This window comes from Phaseolus vulgaris, chromosome 11 (assembly GCF_051622355.1).
Source record: "Phaseolus vulgaris cultivar YP4 chromosome 11, ASM5162235v1, whole genome shotgun sequence".
NCBI classification, from domain to species: domain Eukaryota; kingdom Viridiplantae; phylum Streptophyta; class Magnoliopsida; order Fabales; family Fabaceae; genus Phaseolus; species Phaseolus vulgaris.
In genome coordinates this window covers 51,546,933-51,569,052 of record NC_143508.1, presented here as the reverse complement: position 1 = coordinate 51,569,052, position 22,120 = coordinate 51,546,933, and the positions used below count along the sequence as shown (strand labels likewise).

Genomic DNA, 22,120 nt, shown 5'->3' with positions numbered 1-22,120 from the left:
TATTGTACCAATCTTTCTACTTTAATTCATTCTCCAAAGTTCATTTGGTAAGTATTACATGTAATATCTAAGCATTCAAATATTGCTGTAACCAGTAAACGGCCTGCATAATGACACTTGTTTTAGGCAATGTTATGCTTGCTTAATTCAGGAAGTGAGATTCAAACTAGTATGTATGTATATATATGAAACTCACTAGTATGTATATCTAACCTTCCCCACTCTTCTAAAATACTGTATGCAACACTGATATCAGAATTACCCAACATCTTACTCACACTCTTCTATTTCCCACCACTGTATTTTCATTCCATGTAGTTATTCATTCCAAGATGTGGATAGCCACTCATAGTTCTCTTTCGTAGCCTTCATTTGATATGATATGAGAACTTCATTATCACCCAAATATCTCAACTGTATAAAACTGATACCATTTAACATCAAACTTTCTTTTAGATTTTCTCCATACCTCTCCAAGTTTCATTTGAATTCTCTAACTTACTTCCTTCTTTCACAGCTTCTGCATATGTTCGTTATGCCTCCTTCTCTCTTGTATACGTTCTTTCTCTTCCTTGTATCTTCCAATTGGTTTTGTGTAGATAGTACCATAGCAGCTATATCTTGGTTTATTCACATAAAGCTTCATATTCCCTATCCTTATATTATCTAGTTGCTTCTCGATTCGAATTCATGACTCCTTGAAATCTTATAAACCCAAATCTTTACCCTCTTATGTTCAGCATGCGAGATATGAATACATCACATCTCTTCTCCATCTTTGGAAGTTTTCCACATTTTATATTGACAGAAACCAGATAGGAAATGAGAAAAGAAGAACGAAGTTATGTTTTGTTCATTGTTTTTATTTATTAAAACATCAATAAATGTTCAGACAACAACAAAAACTTGGTATCAATGCATGCTCATTTACCAATGTATCAATTCAAAGATATTCCAGAAGATTTCCAAGGTTCTACCTCAAAGAAAGCACAGCAGATTCTAACAACAACATAAGGTGATAGAGAAAAAAAAAAGAGTAAGGTTAAGGTGCATACATTAAGAAGGCATTATGAACTGCTAAGCATGGAGAAGAAAGAATCCATTGTAGATTACATTAACATGGTTCAAGAACGGATCAATGCTACGAGGGTCTGCAAGGAGCAGATTTGATATCAGCAAGTGCTATATTTATTGACGACTTTGCCATCATAATTTGATCATATAGATATTGCAACCGAGAAGTCAGAGGAGTTAAATGCTGTGGAGATTGAACAAACTGCAATACTCCATTGAGGAATATGATATCAGAACAGAATCAATGAGAGAATATCTACTCAAGAACTGAAACTTCAAGCACGATCAAATTACAAGGGAAAAGGCAAAGGATCCTGGGTAGGAAACAAATCAAGTTTTAACCAGAACAACAAGATCACACATCTAGTGAAACTAGTGATTCTTTTAAAGGAAATAAAAATTATCAATCACAAAAGCAAGACAACAACTCTAACAATAGTAAGGAGTATAAATTTGACAAGAGAAAAGTGAGCATAACTGTTAAAAACTTGGTCATTAGGAAAAAGAGTATCATATGGAGAAGGTGCCAAGAACAAGCCTATCAACCGTGCGAATTTGGCTCAAGATGAAGAATCAGATTCTAAAGTTGTGATGCTCATGGTAACCACTAACATTAAATCCTCAATTGACACTTCATTTTACTTAGGTCCTGGCTGTTCTACTTATATGACAAGAAAAGAGGAATGGTTCATTAGTTTGAATGATTTATCACAGAGAAGAGTTGGTCTTGTGATTATTAGAGCAGTCTCATCGCAAAAGGCATTGCAGAGTTATTTTTTAGAGGCAAAGATGGCAAAGACAAACCTGTTGAGTTTAGGCCACCTGCTGCATAAAGGATTTGTCATGACAATGGAGGATAATTGCCTTAAGATGTTTGACAAAAATCACAAACTTGTCAACAGGAAATCTATCTCTGAACTTAACTTTTCAAATTGGAATGAATATTCTGAAGCATCAAAGTTTTGCTATGGTAAAGAATAAGGTGAGATATGGTGGATTTTCCCGTATATTCTAATGAGTAACTAATTTTTTAATTCTAAAATCGTAGTCTTTAAGAATTTCATATTCATTCATATTTATTAACTGAAATTCTATAATGCCATTTAACCTTTATACTTATTCTCCTTCCTTAAACTTCTCAGGAGCAACTGTTAATGCATAAATGTATGTGGGTTCAATGAAGTCATCTTCTACAATTTCTCTGAAATCTTAAGAATAAAAGAATATCGTCAGTTTAGCACTCCAAAAATCATAATTTTTTTGGGGAAGCCAAATACAGGAATAGGTGAAGAAGGACAACAGTAGTCAGTTTTCTCAAAATGTCTCAAACAATGTCCATAAGGAGTTTAGATTCAGTCCTACCATATGAAAATGGGGAACAAAAAGTAAATGACGTGTTGCAAGTCTAACCAAAAACTAAACATTATTCTCCATAATGTCGAATCAATATGCTAGGAAATTCAATGACTTCTACAGCAAAGTACCATGAAAGTTGTTATGGAAGAAAAGTGTACTCGTGTTGCGTAAGTATAATAGTATTAGAAGTTAGCAAGTTTTCATACTGAACAACTAATGGATAGGATACAAATTCCAAAATGTATTAGATAAATCAAGGGATGAATCAAGGAGTAAGGAATGGGATACACATTTGAAATTGTAATTGCATTGAACAAGCACACAAAAAGAGGAAGTGGGTACAACAGATCTGTGCCTAAGATTTTCCCTATTAGCCACACTGTTAAGACTCAATCTCCACACAAAATGTGCAGCAGGAGTAACTTTCAGACTCCATATCATTTTAAAAAAGCTGAACTTGATATTTTCTACTTATTGATTACTCAACTCTTTGTTTGCAATCAATTTACAAGCAGAAGCACAAAGTGGAAGTTGATAGTAATAAGGACTCAAATGAATGAATAGCATTCTGTACAAATAATAAAAATCAGTATTTGTTTTTGTTTATTTCCCCTTGCCTCATATATCATTAGCTATTGGCTTCAACAGCGATGGTTATGCAAATTGGCAACAAATTCAAACCACAAATGGAAATACAATATTATTCATTGGTAAGTATTTGATGGTTGTTTGGGTTTGTTTATTGATTAGTTAGCCACCAAATTTGACTATATCCATTAAACTGCCTTTAATATACATCTGAAGGCCGGCAAAGCAAAGACGTAAATAGAAGAAATGTGAAAACACATTTTTTTTATTCTGCAAAATTATCAGAACCCACTCCACTTGATTATTGTCCATTTTCCTAATTTATTATTTTTATTAGATGATTATGTCACTTGGAACGTTGTCATATATCAGAGATGGTGTCCTTGATGCAGAGGATCTCTTGGATGATATACAAAAATTCTCCAAAAAGCCAACTGGATATATGATATATGTCTAATTGGTGTTTATATTGATGTTTTCTATGCATATTTGTTTAGATGTGTGAAAAAAAGTAAGAGTAAATAAAATGACATTTAGTAAAATGACTGAACACGACAAGTTAATTTCAACAATAGCGTAATTGTTTTAACCTAACGAGGAACAAACTATCTATGAGATCCTATGTCACACTGGAACCTTTGTTGTTGTCTCGAATGTCGTCTTTGTAGATCTTGTTGGATAAATGGATTAAGAGGCGACCAAGGTGGGTTATTGTCATCCCATTGTTTGTCCTTAGTTGGAATATCAGACCAGTATGAAGACATTGTGGGTCAATAAGAATGTATGGATGGAACCAGAAGAAATGGAGATGGTGGTATCATTGTTGAAGTACCAAACATGTCATTGATCCGAAAAAAGTATATTTGTCTAGGGTGGAAAAAAGGTGTGGAGAGATAGCACAATGAAGACAATATGACATGATGCATATCTCTGAGTTAAATTTAACCGTGAGTTTTCCGGAAGTAAAATCAAGTTTCTATGTATTGATGTTAGTAGATTTCTGGCATGAGTGGTATTGAATATGATTTATTATAGAAACTTGATTGTTTAATAGAATGTAATGGACAAAATATGATGATTAATATATTTGTGATTATATTTCTTGAATATACAGTTTATATTAAAAGTCTTAAAATCCTCTAGCTTAAAGTAGAGGATATTACAAATGATAGGATATCAGACACATGATACTTAAACAAAATTAATAGAAATATTTTGGACGAAAAGTTTGAAACAAACTCAAATGAAACTATCCAAAATTATGAGTTACTTAAAACCTAAATAAGTAATATATAAAAGTTATGTTAACCCTGCATTTAGTCTGGCCAATCAAAATTAAATATAAAAATTAAGAGTGAAAGAAAATTATCTTTTAAGTTATTTAACTAGCTTGCAGAGTTCGCTAAGTTGTTTTTATTATGGTTTTAGAAGTAAACATGCACTCTGTCATCTTAAATATGTGTAATATACCAAAATATAACTTTTTTTGCAAAGAAAATACATATAATGTTAGATTATTATAGAAAGATTAAATGATATATGATTACTATAAATATTATTTTAATATCATGAAAAAAAACCCTGCACAGCTAAAAAAAACACATTAAAAGTTAATATATCAACTAATAAACTAATAGATTTTAACATGCTTTTTAATAAAACAATTCATTCAAAATGCTGTTGCCGTTTGTGATGTGGGGAAGAATAATAAATAATTGGTTGACTAACTATTGATGAAGAATGTTTTTGATCAAATATCTGATTATTGCCCTTTTCATGAACCACTGAGTCATTGGCAAAAGCTAGCAGCAGTTGAATCCATTTATCTTTGTCTTACCATGGCGTTAGAACTTGTTGGTGGTGCTCTTCTCTCTGCTTTCCTTCAGGTTGCATTCCAGAAGCTTGCTTCTCCTCAAATTCTCCATTTCTTTCATGCAAGACAGCTTCATCAAAAGCTTCTCAACAAGTTGGAAATTGTACTGGGATGACCGACCGGTCTTCTGACCCGGTCAACCCATGTGTCAAGACCATATTTTAAGGTACGAGGTCGACCATGTGTCACACGTGGCCGACCGACACAAAGTGCTCAAGTCAAAGGTTGACCCAATTAACGAAGGTTAACTTATGGTTAGGAAACGACCTAATCCAACCCTAATAGCTAAGTAACCCCCTAATCCAGCCCAACAGCGAGGGCCCATCAAGGTAATATAAATATCACGCATTCCAAGGAACAAGGTACGTCATTATCTACAGTATTCCAGCCAGCCGAATACGATACCCCACTGACTTGAGCGTTGGAGTGCCATCTGCAGGTACCCCACCCGCCTGAGGAGTCATCCTACGAGAAGGACCGAAGGAGGAAGTGAAGTACGACCGACCGAGTGACATCCGAAGACAATAGTTCTCCCAGCCCCTAACCTAGTTCGAGAACAATTGGCGCCCATCGTGGGGCCGAGGAGAGCCAGCAACAACCACAACAGTAGATGGTATCTACCCGCAGCATGGCAAGCATGACCGAAGCAGACCAAACAACAATGATGATGGCCCTTCAGAAGGAGCTAGCAGAGATGAAGAAGGCGCACGAGGAAACTGCTAAGAAGAACGAGGAGGAGATCAAAAACCTCCAAGAAGAGAACAAGCGAATGAAGAGACTGGTCGAGGGGGTGCCGTCCCTCGCCATGACTAATCAGGCCGGCAGGTCCCACGCCACCGGGGCCGGCATCCAGGCCGAGAAAGACACCAAGAATGACTTCACTCTGGAAATGGATGGGGAGTCCCATCCCAGCAAGACAATCAACACCACCGCTCCAGCGGGTCCGGACCGACGCCATCCCTTCACCGACCGTGTCATGGAAACCCCCTTGCCAGACAAGTGGAAAGGCTTTAACAGGGATCGTTATGATGGAACGACCGACCCAGATGAACATGTGGACGCGTACACGACCCATATGAGCCTGTACACCACGGACGACGCAGTATTCTGCTGAGTCTTTCCAACCTCACTGAAGGGCAGCGCTCTGAGCTGGTTCACCAAGCTCCCAGCACACTCTATAGACTGTTTCGAAACCCTGGTAGCCAAGTTCGACGTCCAGTTCGCAACAAGCCGCCCCCACCATCTGACATCCATAGCCCTGGTCGGCATTCGTCAAGAGAAGGGAGAGTCCCTCCGAACGTTCATTGACCGGTTCAGCAAGACCGCTATGAGCATTCGCAACCTCAGCCCTGAGGTGGCGATGCATCACATGCTGACCGCCCTCAGACCCGGCCCATTCGCCGACAGCCTGTGCATGCAGCCTGCTACCAACCTGGATGACCTGAGACGCCGAGCGGCCAAATTCATGCAGCTGGAGGAACTTCGTGAATTCAGAAACAACGCCCGAGCCGAGGCAAACGGGGAAAAGAAAGAAGACAGAGAACGGCAAGGAAGGTCCCGAACCGGTCGGGACCAGAAAAGGGACAATCGCGGACCCTGCTTCTCCCGCTACACACCTTTGAACGCGGAGAGGAGCAAAATTTTGCAAGAGGCCCTGAACGCCGAGCTAATACCATCGCCCCGAATAGCCTTGAGCCCAGAAAATGCCGACCGCAACAAACGATGCCGGTACCATAAGAATACCGGCCACTCTACCGAAGAGTGCCAAGCCCTGAAGGACAAAATTGAGGAACTTATCCAAGCCGGGCACCTCAGACGCTTCGTGCGTGGGACCCGAGAAACGCGCCGCTCCCCATGCAAGGAGCAAACGGTTAGGAGAAGAGACCGAACCCCCCCAGGCCCGCGAGAGGGTGACAGGCGGGGAGACCGACGGGGACGAAGAGACGACCTCCCACAAACCGACACTCGCAGAGGCCGAGAGGTGATTAACACCATAGCTGGGGGGTTCGGCGGTGGAGGCAGTACCAACAGCGCACGCAAGAAACACCTTCGCGCCGTCCACCAGGTAAATCTCGTCTCCGCCCGACCAAGAATGCCACCAATCACGTTCACAGACGAAGATTTCAAGGGGATAAACCCAACCCAGGACGACCCCATGGTGATATCGGTCGATATCGATAACTTCACGATCAAAAAGACCCTCGTGGACCAAGGGAGCTCGGTCGACATATTGTACTGGAATACCTTCAAAGCCATGAGAATACCGGAGGAAGAAATGATACCCTACAACGACCACGTGGTCGGCTTCTCAGGGGAGCGCGTAGGGACGAGGGGCTACATAGAGCTGTACACAACGTTCGGCCTGGAAGGGGCCAGCAAAACCCTCAAGATCAGATACTTGGTCATAAACGCCAACACGTCCTACAACATCCTCCTCGGCAGGTCGTCCCTCAACAAACTTGGAGCGATCGTCTCCACACCCCATCTAGCAATGAAGTTCCCTTCCCTCTCGGGCGACATCCTGACCATACATGTAGATCAAAAGGTCGCCCGAGAATGTTACGCCGAAAGCCTGCGGGTCGAGCCCACACAACCGGGGCCCAGCGGCAGCCGCTCGCCCAGACGAAAGATCGCCGGCCGTGGAAGAAGCCCCCGCTGACACTCACCCCAGCCAAAGAAGGGCATCACCATGGCAGACCTGGATCCCAGGGAAGTTGAGCCAAGACTTGAAGCCAAGGACGAGCTGCGACAAGCCAAACTCGACGGGGAGGATCGGTATACAAGCATAGGCACGACAATGGCCGTCGCCGATGCGGACTTCGTTCACCAAACCCTCAAAAGAAACGTAGACCTCTTTGCCTGGACGACGGCCGATGTACCAGGAGTCCATCCGGACATCATCACCCATCGCCTCTCGGTATATAAAGAAGCCCGCCCGGTCGCGCAAAAGAAGAGGAACCATGGTGAGGACAAGCGGCTGGCCGCCAGGAGTGAGGCCGAGAAGCTCTTGAAAGCCGGCTTCATAGTCGAGGCACGATACTCCACTTGGCTGGCCAACGTCGTGATGGTCAAAAAGTCAAGCGGCAAATGGCGGATGTGTGTAGACTACAAAGACCTCAACAAGGCGTGCCCCAAGGACTCATATCCCCTTCCTAACATCGACCGGCTCGTAGACGGAGCGACCGGCCATAAGATATTGAGTTTCTTAGACGCCTACTCCGGCTACAACCAGATCAGCATGCACCATAGCGATAGAGGTAAAACGGCCTTCACGACGGACGGTGCAAACTACTTCTACTAGGTAATGCCGTTCGGCCTAAAGAACGCCGGGGCTACCTACCAGAGGCTCATGGACAAGATTTTCAAAGGAATGATTGGCCGAAGCGTAGAGGTGTATGTGGACGATATCGTGGTGAAGTCCGACTCGTGCGGCCAACACATCAAAGACCTACAAGAAGTCTTCGACGCCTTAAGAAGGGTCAACATGCGCCTTAACCCCGAGAAGTGCGCGTTCGGCGTTGAAGGCGGCAAGTTCCTCGGCTTTATGCTGACCCACAGAGGAATCGAAGCGAACCCCGACAAGTGCAAGGCCATAACGGAGATGAGAAGCCTGAAAAACTTGAAAGAAATTCAACAACTGCTTGGCCGGCTGACAGCACTTTCCAGATTCGTACCCTGCCTCGCCGAACGGATCAGGCCGATAGCCACAATGCTCCGCAAAACTTCGAAATTTAGCTGGAACGAGGAGTGCGAGCAAATCTTCGGCCAGCTCAAAGAATTCCTGTCCTCGTCGGCCGTCATCCAAAAGCCCCGCCTAGACCTACCCATTGTAGTCTACCTAGCGGTATCAGAGGAGGCGGTCAGTGCCGCCCTCGTCCAAGAGGTGGACCGCGAAGAACACCCGGTATACTTTGTCAGCCGGACTCTCCATGCAGCCGAGACCAGGTACCAAATGATAGAGAAGGTGGCACTGGCCCTGGTGCTGACAGCAAGGAGAATGCGCCCATACTTCCAGAACCACGAAATCAGGGTAAAGACCAACTATCCCATATATAAAATTTTGTCTAAACCCGATCTTGCAGGACGAATGATAGGGTGGTCGGTCGAGCTTTCAGAGTTCGACATCAAGTACGAACCGAGGGGTGCCATCAAATCCCAATGCCTAGCGGATTTCGCAGCCGAGCTCCCCAAGAACACAGAAACCTCAGCCAAATGGGTCCTCTACGTGGACGGCTCTTCCAATAAAACGGCCTGCGGAGCCGGGGTCGTCCTCGAAGGGCCTGGGGACTTGCTGATTGAGCAAGCCCTCCAGTTCTCCTTCAAAGCAACGAACAACCAGGCGGAATACGAGGCCATACTGGCCGGCCTCAACTTAGCAAATGACCTAGGCGCGCGGGAGGTTGAATGCAAGAGCGACTCCCAGTTGGTCGTCGGTCAAATCAAAGGAGAGTTCGAAGTCAAGGAGCCCCTCCTCCAACGATATTACCACACCGTCCAGAACGTCATGACCAAATTCGACACGGTAACGGTCCAACACATACCACGGGAGGAAAACGAACGTGCCGATGCACTCTCTCGCCTGGCATCTACGAAAAAACAAAGCCACCACCGATCGGTCGTCCAGGTGCGACTAGCACAGCCGAGCGTAGGCGACGCCGAGTGCATGACAATCACCGAGACCCACACATGGATGACCCCAATCACTCAGTACTTGGAGCACGGGACATGCCAACCGGGGGAAGAGAAGAACATCAGACGGCAGTGCGCCCGGTACACTATGATCGGTCAGGATCTATACCGAAGGGGGTACTCTACGCCACTCCTAAAGTGCCTCACCAAGGAACAATCCCAATACGTGCTGCAAGAGATCCACGAAGGGGCGTGCGGGAGCCACTCCGGAGCCCGAACGATGGCAGCCAAAATAATCCGCGCAGGGTATTATTGGCCGACCGTCCACGGGGACAGCGCTGACTACGTCAAGAAATGCCAAAAATGCCAAGAGTTTGGCCCCCTCCACCACCGAAAACCAGAAGAGCTGCACAGCATGACATCACCCTGGCCGTTCGCCATGTGGGGAATGGACATCATCGGCCCATTCTCACCAGGCAAAGGCCAGACAAAGCATCTGCTGGTCGCGGTAGATTACTTCACCAAGTGGATCGAGGCCGAACCACTGGCCATAATCACCGCCCGAAACGTCCAAAACTTCGTGTGGAAAAACGTAGTATGCCGGTTCGGCATACCACACTCGATAGTCTCCGATAACGGCCGGCAGTTCATCGATCAAGGCCTCATGACTTTCTACGACGACCTCGGCATCAAATCCCTCACAAGCTCCGTTGAGCACCCACAGACGAACGGACAAGCTGAAGCGGCCAACAAGGTTCTGTTGAACGAGCTAAGGAAGAGGCTCGGCACCGCCAAGGGAAGATGGACGGAGGAACTGCCCGAAGTCTTATGGGCATACCGCTGCACCCCACAATCCACCACACAAGAAACCCCTTACAGCCTCACGTACGGCACCGAGGCCATGATACCAGTAGAAGTCGGGGAGCCATCCATCCGACGCCAACTCTTTGACTTATCCCTCAACAAGGAAAGTCTGGCGGTCGGCCTCGACCTCTTGAACGAGCTTCGAGATAAGAGCAAGATACGAGAAGCGGCATGCAAGCTCCGAGCGGCAAGGAGATACAACTCAAAGGTCCAACCCAGAAGCTTCAACAAGGTGACCTCGTCTGGGGAATGCGCAGCAACGCTAGGAAGTCGGACGGCAAGTTCTCATCAAATTGGGAAGGATCATTCCGAATCCGAGAAGTGGGAGAAGGGGGAGCTTATCACTTAGAACACCTATCGGGAAAAATTGTACCTAGGACGTGGAATGCCACGCACCTAAAGTTTTATTTCAGCTAAAAACATGAATAAAATATACGCACTCTTTCCTCGCCCGGCCGGTCCATCGGTCGGAGAGGTTTTAACGAGGCGTTTCATACATAAGTGTATACAATGAACGACAAAAATGGTTCGGCCAGGATGTAGCCTTAATCGGCATACCCTCCCGTCACATGCACGGTTCGGCCAGGACGTAGCCTCAACCGGCATACCCTCCCGAACTCGTACCCACTCGGCCAGGATGTAGCCTTAACCGGCATACCCTCCCGAACCCACTCGGCCAGGATGTAGCCTTAATCGGCATACCCTCCCGAACCCACTCGGCCAGGATGTAGCCTTAATCGGCATACCCTCCCGAACCCACTCGGCCAGGATGTAGCCTTAATCGGCATACCCTCCCGAACCCACTCGGCCAGGACGTAGCCTTAACCGGCATACCCCCCCGAGGCCCAACCGGCATACACAACAATCGGCACCAGTCGCCTAAACAATCGAATTCGCTTAAGGACGGCCGACTTACCAAAGTCCGTTACAATCACTTAGTTGATTTTACTTATCGCAAGTTACTCAATTGATTTCATCTAACCGACCGGTCGCTCAGTTCTTTTTACTTTGTTAATTTCACCATGATTTAAGTTTAACCACTCCAGCCCATTCGGCTCGTAAAGGCTCGATCGTCCAGAAAATGCAGAAACAATTAAAGAAGGAAACTTATATTAAATTGAAGATAGGTGGGGGCCACACCCCGGCCCCAAGGGTCCAAAATTAAAGCTGACCGCCTAATCTACGATATTCAACACCTCATTAGAGGGATCAGCTTCAACTTCTTCAGCAGGAGGAGGACCGGCCGCTGCAGGGACCAAACGCCCATCCACAACTTCCATGTCTTGGTCAAATTGACCAGAAGGAGGTGGACCGCCATACAGCACCTCAGCCTGTCGAACGGCAAGATCGAAGCTCTGGCCGATGAGCACCATGGTGTCCTCCATGGTCTTCAGAACTTCAGCCTCCGCCACCCTCTTGGCCTCGCGTTCGGCCGCAACTTCCTCCTCCTTTAGGGTGGCCCGACGGTCGGCCGCTTCCAATGCCTTGCGAAGGAGAATAACCTCCGCAGCTTTATCGGCATCGGCCTTCTCCAGCTCGGCCACTCTATTCTGGCGCAGCTCCAGCTCGGCCGCTTGTGCACACAACTTCTTTTCGTAAGTTGTGTTGGCCTCCACGGCCTGCTTTAGGTTTTGGCCGACCTCCTGGAGATCGTGCTCGAGGCGCGATATGTCCTCGACCCGGCTTCTCCGAGCGTCTGCGCCCCGGCGGGCCAAAAATAAACCCCGGCAGATCATCTCGATGCCGCTGTCAAGGAGGTCGTCGTCAGGGACCGACCGGATCTCACCCTCGATGTTGGAGGGCAGTTTGAAGCTCACGGCCCTGGAGAAGGACCGGTCGTCCCCGAGCGCGAGCATTGATCCGCCCGCTGTGGCCAAAGGCACCGCCACCCCCGTCGGAATAGGGCAGTTAAAGTCGTCAGTAGGGGGGCAGTCGGCCTAGAGGACCGCGCTGGAGGAGGGGTGGTCATCTGACCCGCTGCCCGAACGGTTCGGGCAATATTGCCGCCCTCGCGGCCACGCTTCTTGGAGGGGCCAGCCTCCTCCGCCCGGGGCCTAGCACTGGTGGCTCCCCTCTTCTCGTTCAGTTTGTTCTTGAACGAGTGCAACATCCCAACGACTTGGGGGATTTCTCTTTTGGCGATTTCTACAAACCAAACAAAGAACGGTCAGTCAGAACAAAGCGCAGAAAATAACAAGACTAAGTGCATGAAAAAGAACATACCCTCGAAAGCCTCCGCGCGATCGGTCGCATTGTACAGCGACATGAGCGGTCGTGCGGGGAGCTTCCTGGGGAGACTATCAAATAAAGAAAAAACGAGCCGCTCATGCTCGCTCGAATGCGCCGGCCTCGGCCAATCCGTTATCTTCGTCGGACTCCTCGACCAAAAAAGAGGGAAACGAGACCGGCCAACCTCGTCAAAAAAATAACGTGTCCCGGCCGGCTCCACGTACACTTTAAAGAACTTCTCCTTGAAGTTCTTATAAGAGGCCGTGAAGGGCTTGAACAACACCCTACCCGCCCGGCTGACCAGCGATTGCCAACTGGCAAGCTTGGCCGGGTATGACGAATAGAAATGAAGAAAGCAGGAGGGAAGAGGGCGCAACCCAAACGTCCGGCAAACAATGCGAAACGCTTGCATCGACGCCCACGAGTTGGGGTGAAGCTGAGTCGGAGCCACGTTCAGCTCCTTCAGAACCCCGACCGTAAAGGCATCAAAGGGCAGAGACACATGTAAGTCTGAAAAAAGACAAGCATACATGAAGAAAAAAGGAGGCTCGGTAGATGACCGCTCCCGGTACACACGGTCCTCCAAAGAGCAAGGACCGAACGCCAACAAGGATTCCTCGGCCGAAGCCTTCAAGACAGGAACCTCATCCAAAAATTCGGCAACAGAAGTGTCGGTAAGAAAAGAGGACGACACCTCACATACCCGGGGATCTACCCAGGCCGGCCCCACATGGGGTCGCGGCCCCTCAAAAGGGGCCGAGCGGTCCGACGCATTACCAGCGTCTTCCCTCACCAAGCCTGGAGAAGGAACCCTCTGCACGTCCCCGACCGGGGAAGCCTGGCCAGAAGAAGAAGAAGAAGAAGAAGAAGAGGAAGAAGACGAAGAAGAAGACGAGCAAGCCGGGGGAGACTCGGCAAGAGCAGACATAACTAACCTTGAAAACGAACGAGGAAAGCAACTAAGAGCGGTCGGTTTGATTCGAGGTGTCGGAGCTCAAGCAAAGATAACGCGTGGAACGCTACTATTCCCAGCCCCTATTTATAGCCCGGGAGGGCCTCGGAATCCCAAACGTCACAAGAACCCCAACCGTTGGATTCGTTTGATCCAACGGTTCGCATCGCTTCGCGCCCAGAAAAACCCCTCATTAATGCGCGTCACGTCAATCACTCAGACGCCCCCAAACATCACTTCACTCATCATTACACCGTCCGCCCGGGACCCATTCTTCAGACTCTTCGGCTGTACCATCTCTAGAGCCTGGGAGGCAACTGTACTGGGATGACCGACCGGTCTTCTGACCCGGTCAACCCATGTGTCAAGACCATACTTGAAGGTACGAGGTCGACCATGTGTCACACGTGGTCGACCGACACAAAGTGCTCAAGTCAAAGGTTGACCCAATTAACGAAGGTTAACCTATGGTTAGGAAACGACCTAATCCAACCCTAATCGCTAAGTAACCCCCTAATCCGGCCCAACAGCGAGGGCCCATCAAGGTAATATAAATATCACGCATTCCAAGGAACAAGGTACGTCATTATCTACAGTATTCCAGCCAGCCGAATACGATACCCCACTGACTTGAGCGTTGGAGTGCCATCTACAGGTACCCCACCCGCCTGAGGAGTCATCCTACGAGAAGGACCGAAGGAGGAAGTGAAGTACGACCGACCGAGTGACATCCGAAGACAATAGTTCTCCCAGCCCCCAACCTAGTTCGAGAACAGAAATCAAGTTGCACTCCATCCATTCTCTGGCGGATGATGCAGAGCGAAAGCAGTTCACGGATCCACATGTCAGAAACTGGCTGCTTAAGGTCAAAGATGTTGTCCTTGATGCAGAGGATCTCTTGGATGATATACAAAATCTCTCCAAAAGACAAGATGCTGAATCTGAATCTCAAACCTCAGGATGTATTTGCAAGGTACTCAATTTCTTCAAATATTCTCCTATTAGTTCCCTTAACAAGGAAATTGAATGTAAGATGGAACAAATCCTTGAAGATTTAGAATTTCTCTCAAGCCAAAGGGGTCATCTAGGACTGAAAACAGCTACCGGTGTTGGATATGGGTTGAGTAATGAACTGCCACAGCAATCACAAACAACATCTTTGGTTGTTGGAACTGATATTTATGGCAGAGATGATGATAAAGAACTGATCTTTAAGTGGCTGACATCTGACATCAACGATCGTAACCAGCCATCAATACTTTCTATTGTGGGAATGGGAGGGATGGGTAAGACCACTCTTGCCCAACATGTATTCAATGACCCAAGGATGAATGAGGATAAATTTGATGTCAAAGCTTGGGTTTGTGTTTCAGATGAATTTGATGTTTTCAAGGTATCAAAAGCAATTCTTGAGCATGTTACTTCATCTACGGATGACAGTAGAGATACAGAGATGGTTCACATAAGATTGAAAGAAAATTTGACAGGGAAAAGGTTTCTTCTTATTTTGGATGATGTTTGGAACGAAACCCAACCTAAATGGGAGGAAGTGAGGAAGCCCCTTCTTTTAAGGGCCAAAGGGAGTAAGATTCTTGTCACCACACGTAGTAAGGAAGTTGCTTCTACCATGTGGTCAGAAGAATACTCCCTACAACAATTACAAGAAGATCATTGCTGGAAGTTGTTTGCTAAACATGCATTCCGAGATGATGATACTCAACTAAATCCAGAGTGTAGGGAGATTGGCATGAAGATTGTTAAAAAATGTAAAGGACTACCTCTAGCCTTAAAAACAATGGGAAGTATGTTATATAACAAATCATCTTTTTCAGAATGGAAAACTGTATTCCAAAGTGAAATATGGGAATTTTCAAAAGAGCGTTGTGATATTATTCCTGCTTTAGCATTGAGCTATATCCACCTTCCTTCCCATCTCAAGGTATGCTTTGCTTATTGTGCCTTATTCCCCAAGGATTATGAGTTTAAAAAGAAGGATTTGATTCAACTGTGGATGATTGAAAATTTCGCCCAGTGTCATCAACATAGTAAGACTCGAGAAGAAGTTTGCCAACAATACTTCAATGATCTACTATCAAGGTCCTTTTTCCAACAACCAGATGAAAATAAAGAAGAATTTGTAATGCATGACCTTCTATATGATTTGGAAAAATATGTCGGTGGGGGCCTATACTTCAGGTGCGAACTTGATCAAACAGAAAAGGTACAAAAAGTAACTCGTCATTTTTCAGTCGAAGTTAAATACAGACAATATTTCGATGGGTTTGGAACTTTATGTAATATAGAAAGGTTACGTACATTTATGGCAAAAGATGGGAGCCTAAGTTATTTCAAAATGTCGATCCATGAATTGTTGTCCAAGTTTAAGTTCTTACGTGTCTTATCTTTGTCTGATTGTTCTGACCTTGAAGAGTTACCTGACTCTGTTGCCAATCTTGAGCATCTTCGTTCCTTCGACCTCTCGGGTACTGCAATGAAAAAATTAAGCGAAAAGATATGTTCACTCTCCCACTTGCAAATACTGATGTTGAACCACTGTACATATTTGGTGGAGCTACCCTCAAATTTGCATTTACTCACCAATTTGTGTCACCTTGAACTTAGACTGACAAATGTGACAAAGATGCCACCGTATTTGGGAAAATTGAAGAATCTTAAAGTAGTAATGAGTTCCTTTAATGTTGGCCATGGCTTTCAACAGTTAGGAGAGCTCAACCTTGAGGGAAGTCTATCAATTGAGGAGCTGCAGAATGTTGAGAATTCCTTGGATACATTAAAAGCAGATTTGAAGAATAAAACAGACCTTGTGGCGCTAACCTTAAATTGGGGGTGGAATCAGAACTCTATTGATTCAAAAAAAGAAGAGGACGTAATTGAGAATCTGCATCCTTCTAAAAACATAAAGGAGTTGTCAATCTATGGATATGGTGGAAAACGATTTCCAAATTGGTTACTAGAAAATTCATTGTGGAATATGGTGTCGTTATTGTTGAATCAATGTGAATCTTGCCAACGTTTACCTCCCCTTGGACTTTTGCCATTTCTCAAGGTCTTGAGTATTATAAAACTTGATGGGATAGTGAGTATTGATGGTGATTTTCATGGGAACAACTCTTCTTCATTTAAATCCCTTGAAACATTGGAGTTTTCATCTCTGAGTCGATGGGAAAAGTGGGATTGCCAAGCAGTGACAAATGCTTTTCCACGTCTACGACATCTTTCCATAAGAAAATGTCCAAAGCTGAAAGGGCAGCTTCCAGAGCAACTTATTCCTTTGGAAATGCTACAAATTAAATACTGCCAACAACTTGAGACTTTCGCTCCTAGGGCTCTGGATTTACAACTAAGTGATTGTGGAAAGCTGCAATTAGAGTGGGGTACAATGAAAAGCCTCACAGTGGAAACATCATTGCTGGAAATTGTTGGATCGTCTGACACTCTTGAGAACTTGCAGATTGATTCTCTCTATGATGATGGTGTCTCTTTACAAAGCTTTCCACTAGATTTATTCCCAAAGCTCAGGAAGCTTGATCTCAGCGGGTTTGATAATCTAGAGATGATTTCACAGAGTCTCATCCATATTCATCTAGAACACCTAACACTCAAGTATTGTCATAAATTAGAATCATTGCCTGGAAGCATGCATATGTTGCTTCCATCTCTGAGGACGTTATGGATACAAGGTTGTTCAGTACTGAAGTCATTCCCTGACGGAGGTTTCCCATCAAATCTTGAGAGTCTGGTAATAGAAGACTGTTCAGAACTTGAGTCATTCCCTCGCGAAGGTTTCCCATCAATTCTCAAGCGTTTATTAATAAAATATTGTCCAAGACTTAAGTCGTTCCCTCACAGAGGTTTCCCATCAAATCTCCATACTCTGAGAATAGAAGGTTGTTCAGTACTTGAGTTGTTCCCTGGCGGAGGTTTCCCATCAAATCTCAAGGATCTAAGAATCATTAATTGCTCTAGATTTGTTAGCTCACTGAAAGGAGCTTTCACAGACAATTCTTCTTTGAAAAGCTTGTGGATTGAAGATGTAGATGCAAAATGTTTTCCAGATGAAGGTTTGGTTCCACTCTCTCTTACTTCTCTAGCCATCTCTGATTGTCCAAATCTAGAAAAACTGAACTACAAGGGTCTCCATCAACTCTCATCCCTTCAGTATTTGAATCTTAAAAACTGCCCCAATCTCCAACGCTTACCCGAGGAGGGTCTTCCCAAATCAATTTCAATTCTTAGTATTCGTGATTGTTCTTTGCTGGTACCGCGTTGCAGGAAAGAAAGAGGCGAAGACTGGGAAAAGATTGCGCACATTAAAAGTTTGTATATATGGTAATGATGTTGTTTGTTTTGAAGAGTGATGCACTTGTGGGTTACTTATTTTGTTTTTGTTTAGAATGTGTATCAACTACTTTCCTCTTCCTATTTTGGTGGTATTCCTGCTATACCTTTTATTCATTCCTTTTCCTTTTAACATTAGAATTACAACAATTACTACTGCACAGTTTCGCATTCAGCACAAATGCTTTCAACTTTTTGTTGCAACTATTCCTAGGTATATATGCTAAGGATGTTGTTTGTTTTGAGGGAATTGAAAATTCATTTCAAAGTAACGTGGAAGAACAGTATATTTCCTTCAAACATATTGTAGCAGTCTTTCTAATTTAATTCATTCTCCAAAGTTCATTTGATAAGTATTGCATGTAATATATAAGCATTGAAATATTGCAGTAAAAAGTAAACAGCCTGCATAATTACACTTGTTTACAGTAATGTTAAGCTTGCTTAATTCTGGAAGTGTGATTCAAACTAGAATGCATATATATGAAACTTGTTTATAGCAATGTTATACTTGCTTAATTCAGGAAGTGTGATTCAAACTAGTATTATGTATATATATGAAACTCACTTTCCAAATGGAAAAACAAACTCATCAATCACAACAATGATTGAATCTGATGAGCAGCCAAAATATAAATACGACAAGAAAGGGGGAATGGTTCATTAGTTTGAATGATTTATCGCAGAGAAGAGTTGGTCTTGCAGATGATAGCAGTCTCACTACAAAAGGCATTGGCAGAGTTTTTTTTAGAGACAAAGATGGCAAAGAAACAATCATTGATGAGGTTGTATATGTGCCTGCCTGGCATGAAGACAAACAAACCTGTTGAGTTTAGGCCACCTGCTGCATAAAGGATTTGTCATGACAATGGAGGATAATTTCCTTAAGATGTTTGACAAAAATCACAAACTTGTCAAACATGCAAATCTATCTCTGAACCTAACTTTTCAGATTGGAATGAATATCATGAATCATCTGAGTTTTGCTTTAGTAAAGAATAAGGTGTGATAAGGTGGATTGTTATGGCATATTAGGTTTGGTCACCTCAACTTTAAGGATCTGTATATATATATTCACTAACCACAAAATGGTTGAAGGATTGCCTCAGGTTGTAGTCCCTGAAGAGATATGCAAAGAGTGTATTTTAAAATTGTTGAATTAAAATTGGAATAATGATTCATGTTCCTTATCAATATGATGTGGATTAATTCTAAAAACTACATATTTTTATGCTACAAATTTGTTTGATGCGCTTAAATGACATAGGGTTGATCATTGGTCTATGAATATTAAGAGAATACCTGCATATGTCATAAAGGACTACCATGTCCAATAGAACAACACATCACTAAGTTCAAGTAATGGATGGTTGTGGAGATACTCTTGTAAGACTCAACAACAAAGGTTGAAACTCAACAACAAATGTTGAAACTCAACAACAAATGTTGAAACTTAAAACAAATGTTGAAACTCAACAACAAATGTTGAAACTTAAAACAAATGTTGAAACTTAAAGAGATTAATATACAATGAAATCTCTTATGTATGTCTCGCCTCGCCTGCAAGTTGATGGTTCAGCTAAGTAGTTGATATTTTTTAGCAATTGATTACTCAACTTTTTGGCATCTTAAGTATCATGTGTTGTTCAAATTCAGAGCTAATAGCAGACTTAACCTTATATGCTTTACTTACTGTGCCATATTACCCAAGGATTATAAGTTTAAAAAAGAGAGTTTAACTCAGTTGTGGATGTTCGAAAATTTCCCCCACTTTCGTCAACATAGTATGACTTGAGAAGAAGTTTGCCAACAATTCTTCAATGTTCTACTATCAAGGTCCTTCTTTCAACCATCAGGTAAAAAAGGAGACGTATTTGTTATGCATGACCTTCTAAATGATTTGGCAAAATATGTTGGTGGGGACATGATTACCAGATGCGCAATTGATTAACGAGAAAAGATACAAAAGGTAACTCGTCATTTTTCACTTGAACTTGGTCACACTAAATATTTTGATGGGTTTGGAACTCTATGTAATACAAAAAAGGTTACGTACATTTATGCCAAAAGCTGTAGCTTGAATTATATTTGGAGTTGGAATATCAAAATGTCCATACATGAATTGTTCTCCAAGTTTATGTTCGTGTATACGTATCTTATATCTGTTTCATTGTTCTGACCCTCAAGACTTACCTGACTCTGTTGCCAATCTTGAACATCTCCGTTCCTTAGACGTCTCCCATACTGCAATAGAAAAAAGAATAATCGAAAAAATATGTTCAGTCTTGTTGGTGTTGAGGGAAAAAAACAGAGCAAGATATTTGTGAACAGAAAATATATATTTTATTTCACTGTTATTTTTCAAATAAGAATACAATCTCTCTAAATAGTCTTACAATAGACTTCTCAAATTCTACCTTCTCTCTCATAAAACCTATACTATAATTTACATTTAAATCATAGTATAAATGACTTTCAAAACTAGAATTAAAGATAATAATTATTGTCTATTCAGATGCTAAAATAAAACTGATGACAGCTGAAGGCTTTGAGTTTAATGCTAACAAGTCTCCCACTTGCAAATACTTAAGTTGAACTACTGTAGAGATTTGAAGGAGTTGTCCCCTAATTTGCATTTACTCACCAATTTGGGCCGTCTTGAACTTATACAGACTTAAGTGAAGGTGTCACTGCATTTGGGAAAACCGAAGATTCTAAAAGTAATAATGAATTCTTTTAATGTTGACTTTAGCAGGGACTTGGGTGTTCAACAGCTACGAGAGCTCAACCTTGATGGAAGTCTATCAATTCAGGAGCTGCAGAATGTTGAGAATTACCTGGATGCATTAGAAGCATATTTGAAAAATAAAACACTCCTTCTGAAGCTAAATTTAAGATGGAGAAGGAATGGGAACTCTATTGATTCAAAAAAAAGAAGAGAACCTAATTGAGAATCTGCAACCTTCCAACAACTCAAGCGAGTTGGCAATCTTTGACTATGGTGGCAATCAATTTCCGAAATGGTTACTAGAGAATTCATTATGGAATATGGTGTCCTTAGTGTTAGAGGAATGTGGATCTTGCCAACGTTCACCTCCCCTTGGATTTTTGTCATTTCTCAAGGTTTTGAACATTACAAAACTTGATGGGATAATGAATATTGATGCTGATTTTCATGGAAACAACTCTTCTTCATTTAAATCCCTTGAAGCATTGTATTTATCCAATATGATTCAATGAGGTAATCTAGAAATGATTTCACAGTGTCTCATCCATAATAATCTAAGATTTCCGGAGATCATTAGGTGCTATAAATTAGAATCATTACCTGGAATCATGAATATGCTGCTTTCATATATGAGAACGTTAAGGATAAAAAACTCATGCTGATTGGTATAGCTTGTGAATCACAGAGCTGAGGGAAGACTCAACACTTATTGGTTGTTCACAGACCTTAACTCAAACCCATCATTCAAAAATTAGTTTATTACTATTATTTCCATTGCACTTCCTTTTCAGTTTTATTCATCAACTCCCTTTCCTATTCTAACCATGGCAGTACTCTAAATTGTTACCGGTGCTCTTGTTTCTACTTCTGTTGGAGAGGACTATTGACACTTTGGCTTCCCGTTTTGTCAACATTTCGTGGAAGAAAACACAAAAAGAAGCAATTCAGCGACTTGAAGATGAATCTCCTAGCCATTGATGTTGTGGCTTTTGATGAAGAACAAAAGCACTTGACAGATCCACGTGTGAGAGATTGGCTTCTCAAGGCCAAAGATGTTGTGTTTGATGCAGAACATCTCTTGGAGGAAATAGATTATGAAGCCAAGTGGAGCTGATAAAAAAATGAATCCAAGTGGAAGCTGAGTCTAAGAGTGCTACTAAGAAGGTGTGGAATTCCCTCAAATCTTCTTTTTTCAGATTATTTGAAAATGAAATTGAATCAAAGATGGAACAAGTCATGGAGGACCTAGAAGCTCCATACTTTTCATTTTAAACCCAGTAAGCATCATTGCATTTAAATTCTATTCGACACTTGGAGATTCATTGATACAATTTGAGGGATTGTCCAATCAGTTATGTTATGTATTTGTTACTTCTGCAACATTGTTTAAGGCCAACACCTCTGCTTTTCTGTCCTGCCTTCAGGAAACATAGCGGAGATTTTTTTTCTGTAGTTAACAATTTTGAAT

General features: G+C 43.2%; 1 protein-coding gene and 2 pseudogenes across 1 annotated transcript; all 3 read left to right on the top strand.

The window, feature by feature from the left end:
• Positions 1–4,856: 4,856 nt before the first annotated feature.
• LOC137823818 (putative disease resistance RPP13-like protein 1) lies at positions 4,857–17,994 on the top strand. The gene is made up of 2 exons (XM_090297360.1): positions 4,857–4,984; positions 14,337–17,994. Exons 1-2 carry the CDS (start codon positions 4,857–4,859, stop codon positions 17,917–17,919), a joined length of 3,711 nt encoding a protein of 1,236 aa, XP_090153486.1. The 3' UTR covers positions 17,920–17,994.
• Positions 5,520–7,550, top strand: LOC150023386 (uncharacterized; annotated as a pseudogene).
• Positions 17,995–19,012: 1,018 nt separating the features above from the next.
• LOC150023385 (putative disease resistance RPP13-like protein 1) lies at positions 19,013–21,625 on the top strand (annotated as a pseudogene).
• Positions 21,626–22,120: the final 495 nt, after the last annotated feature.

Coding starts and splice junctions, on each gene's coding strand:
- LOC137823818 (XM_090297360.1), top strand. CDS start 4,857: ATGGCGTTAGAACTTGTTGGTGGTGCTCTTCTCTCTGCTTTCCTTCAG. Junction 4,985..14,336: donor CATCAAAAGCTTCTCAACAA/GTTGGAAATTGT, acceptor ACCTAGTTCGAG/AACAGAAATCAAGTTGCACT.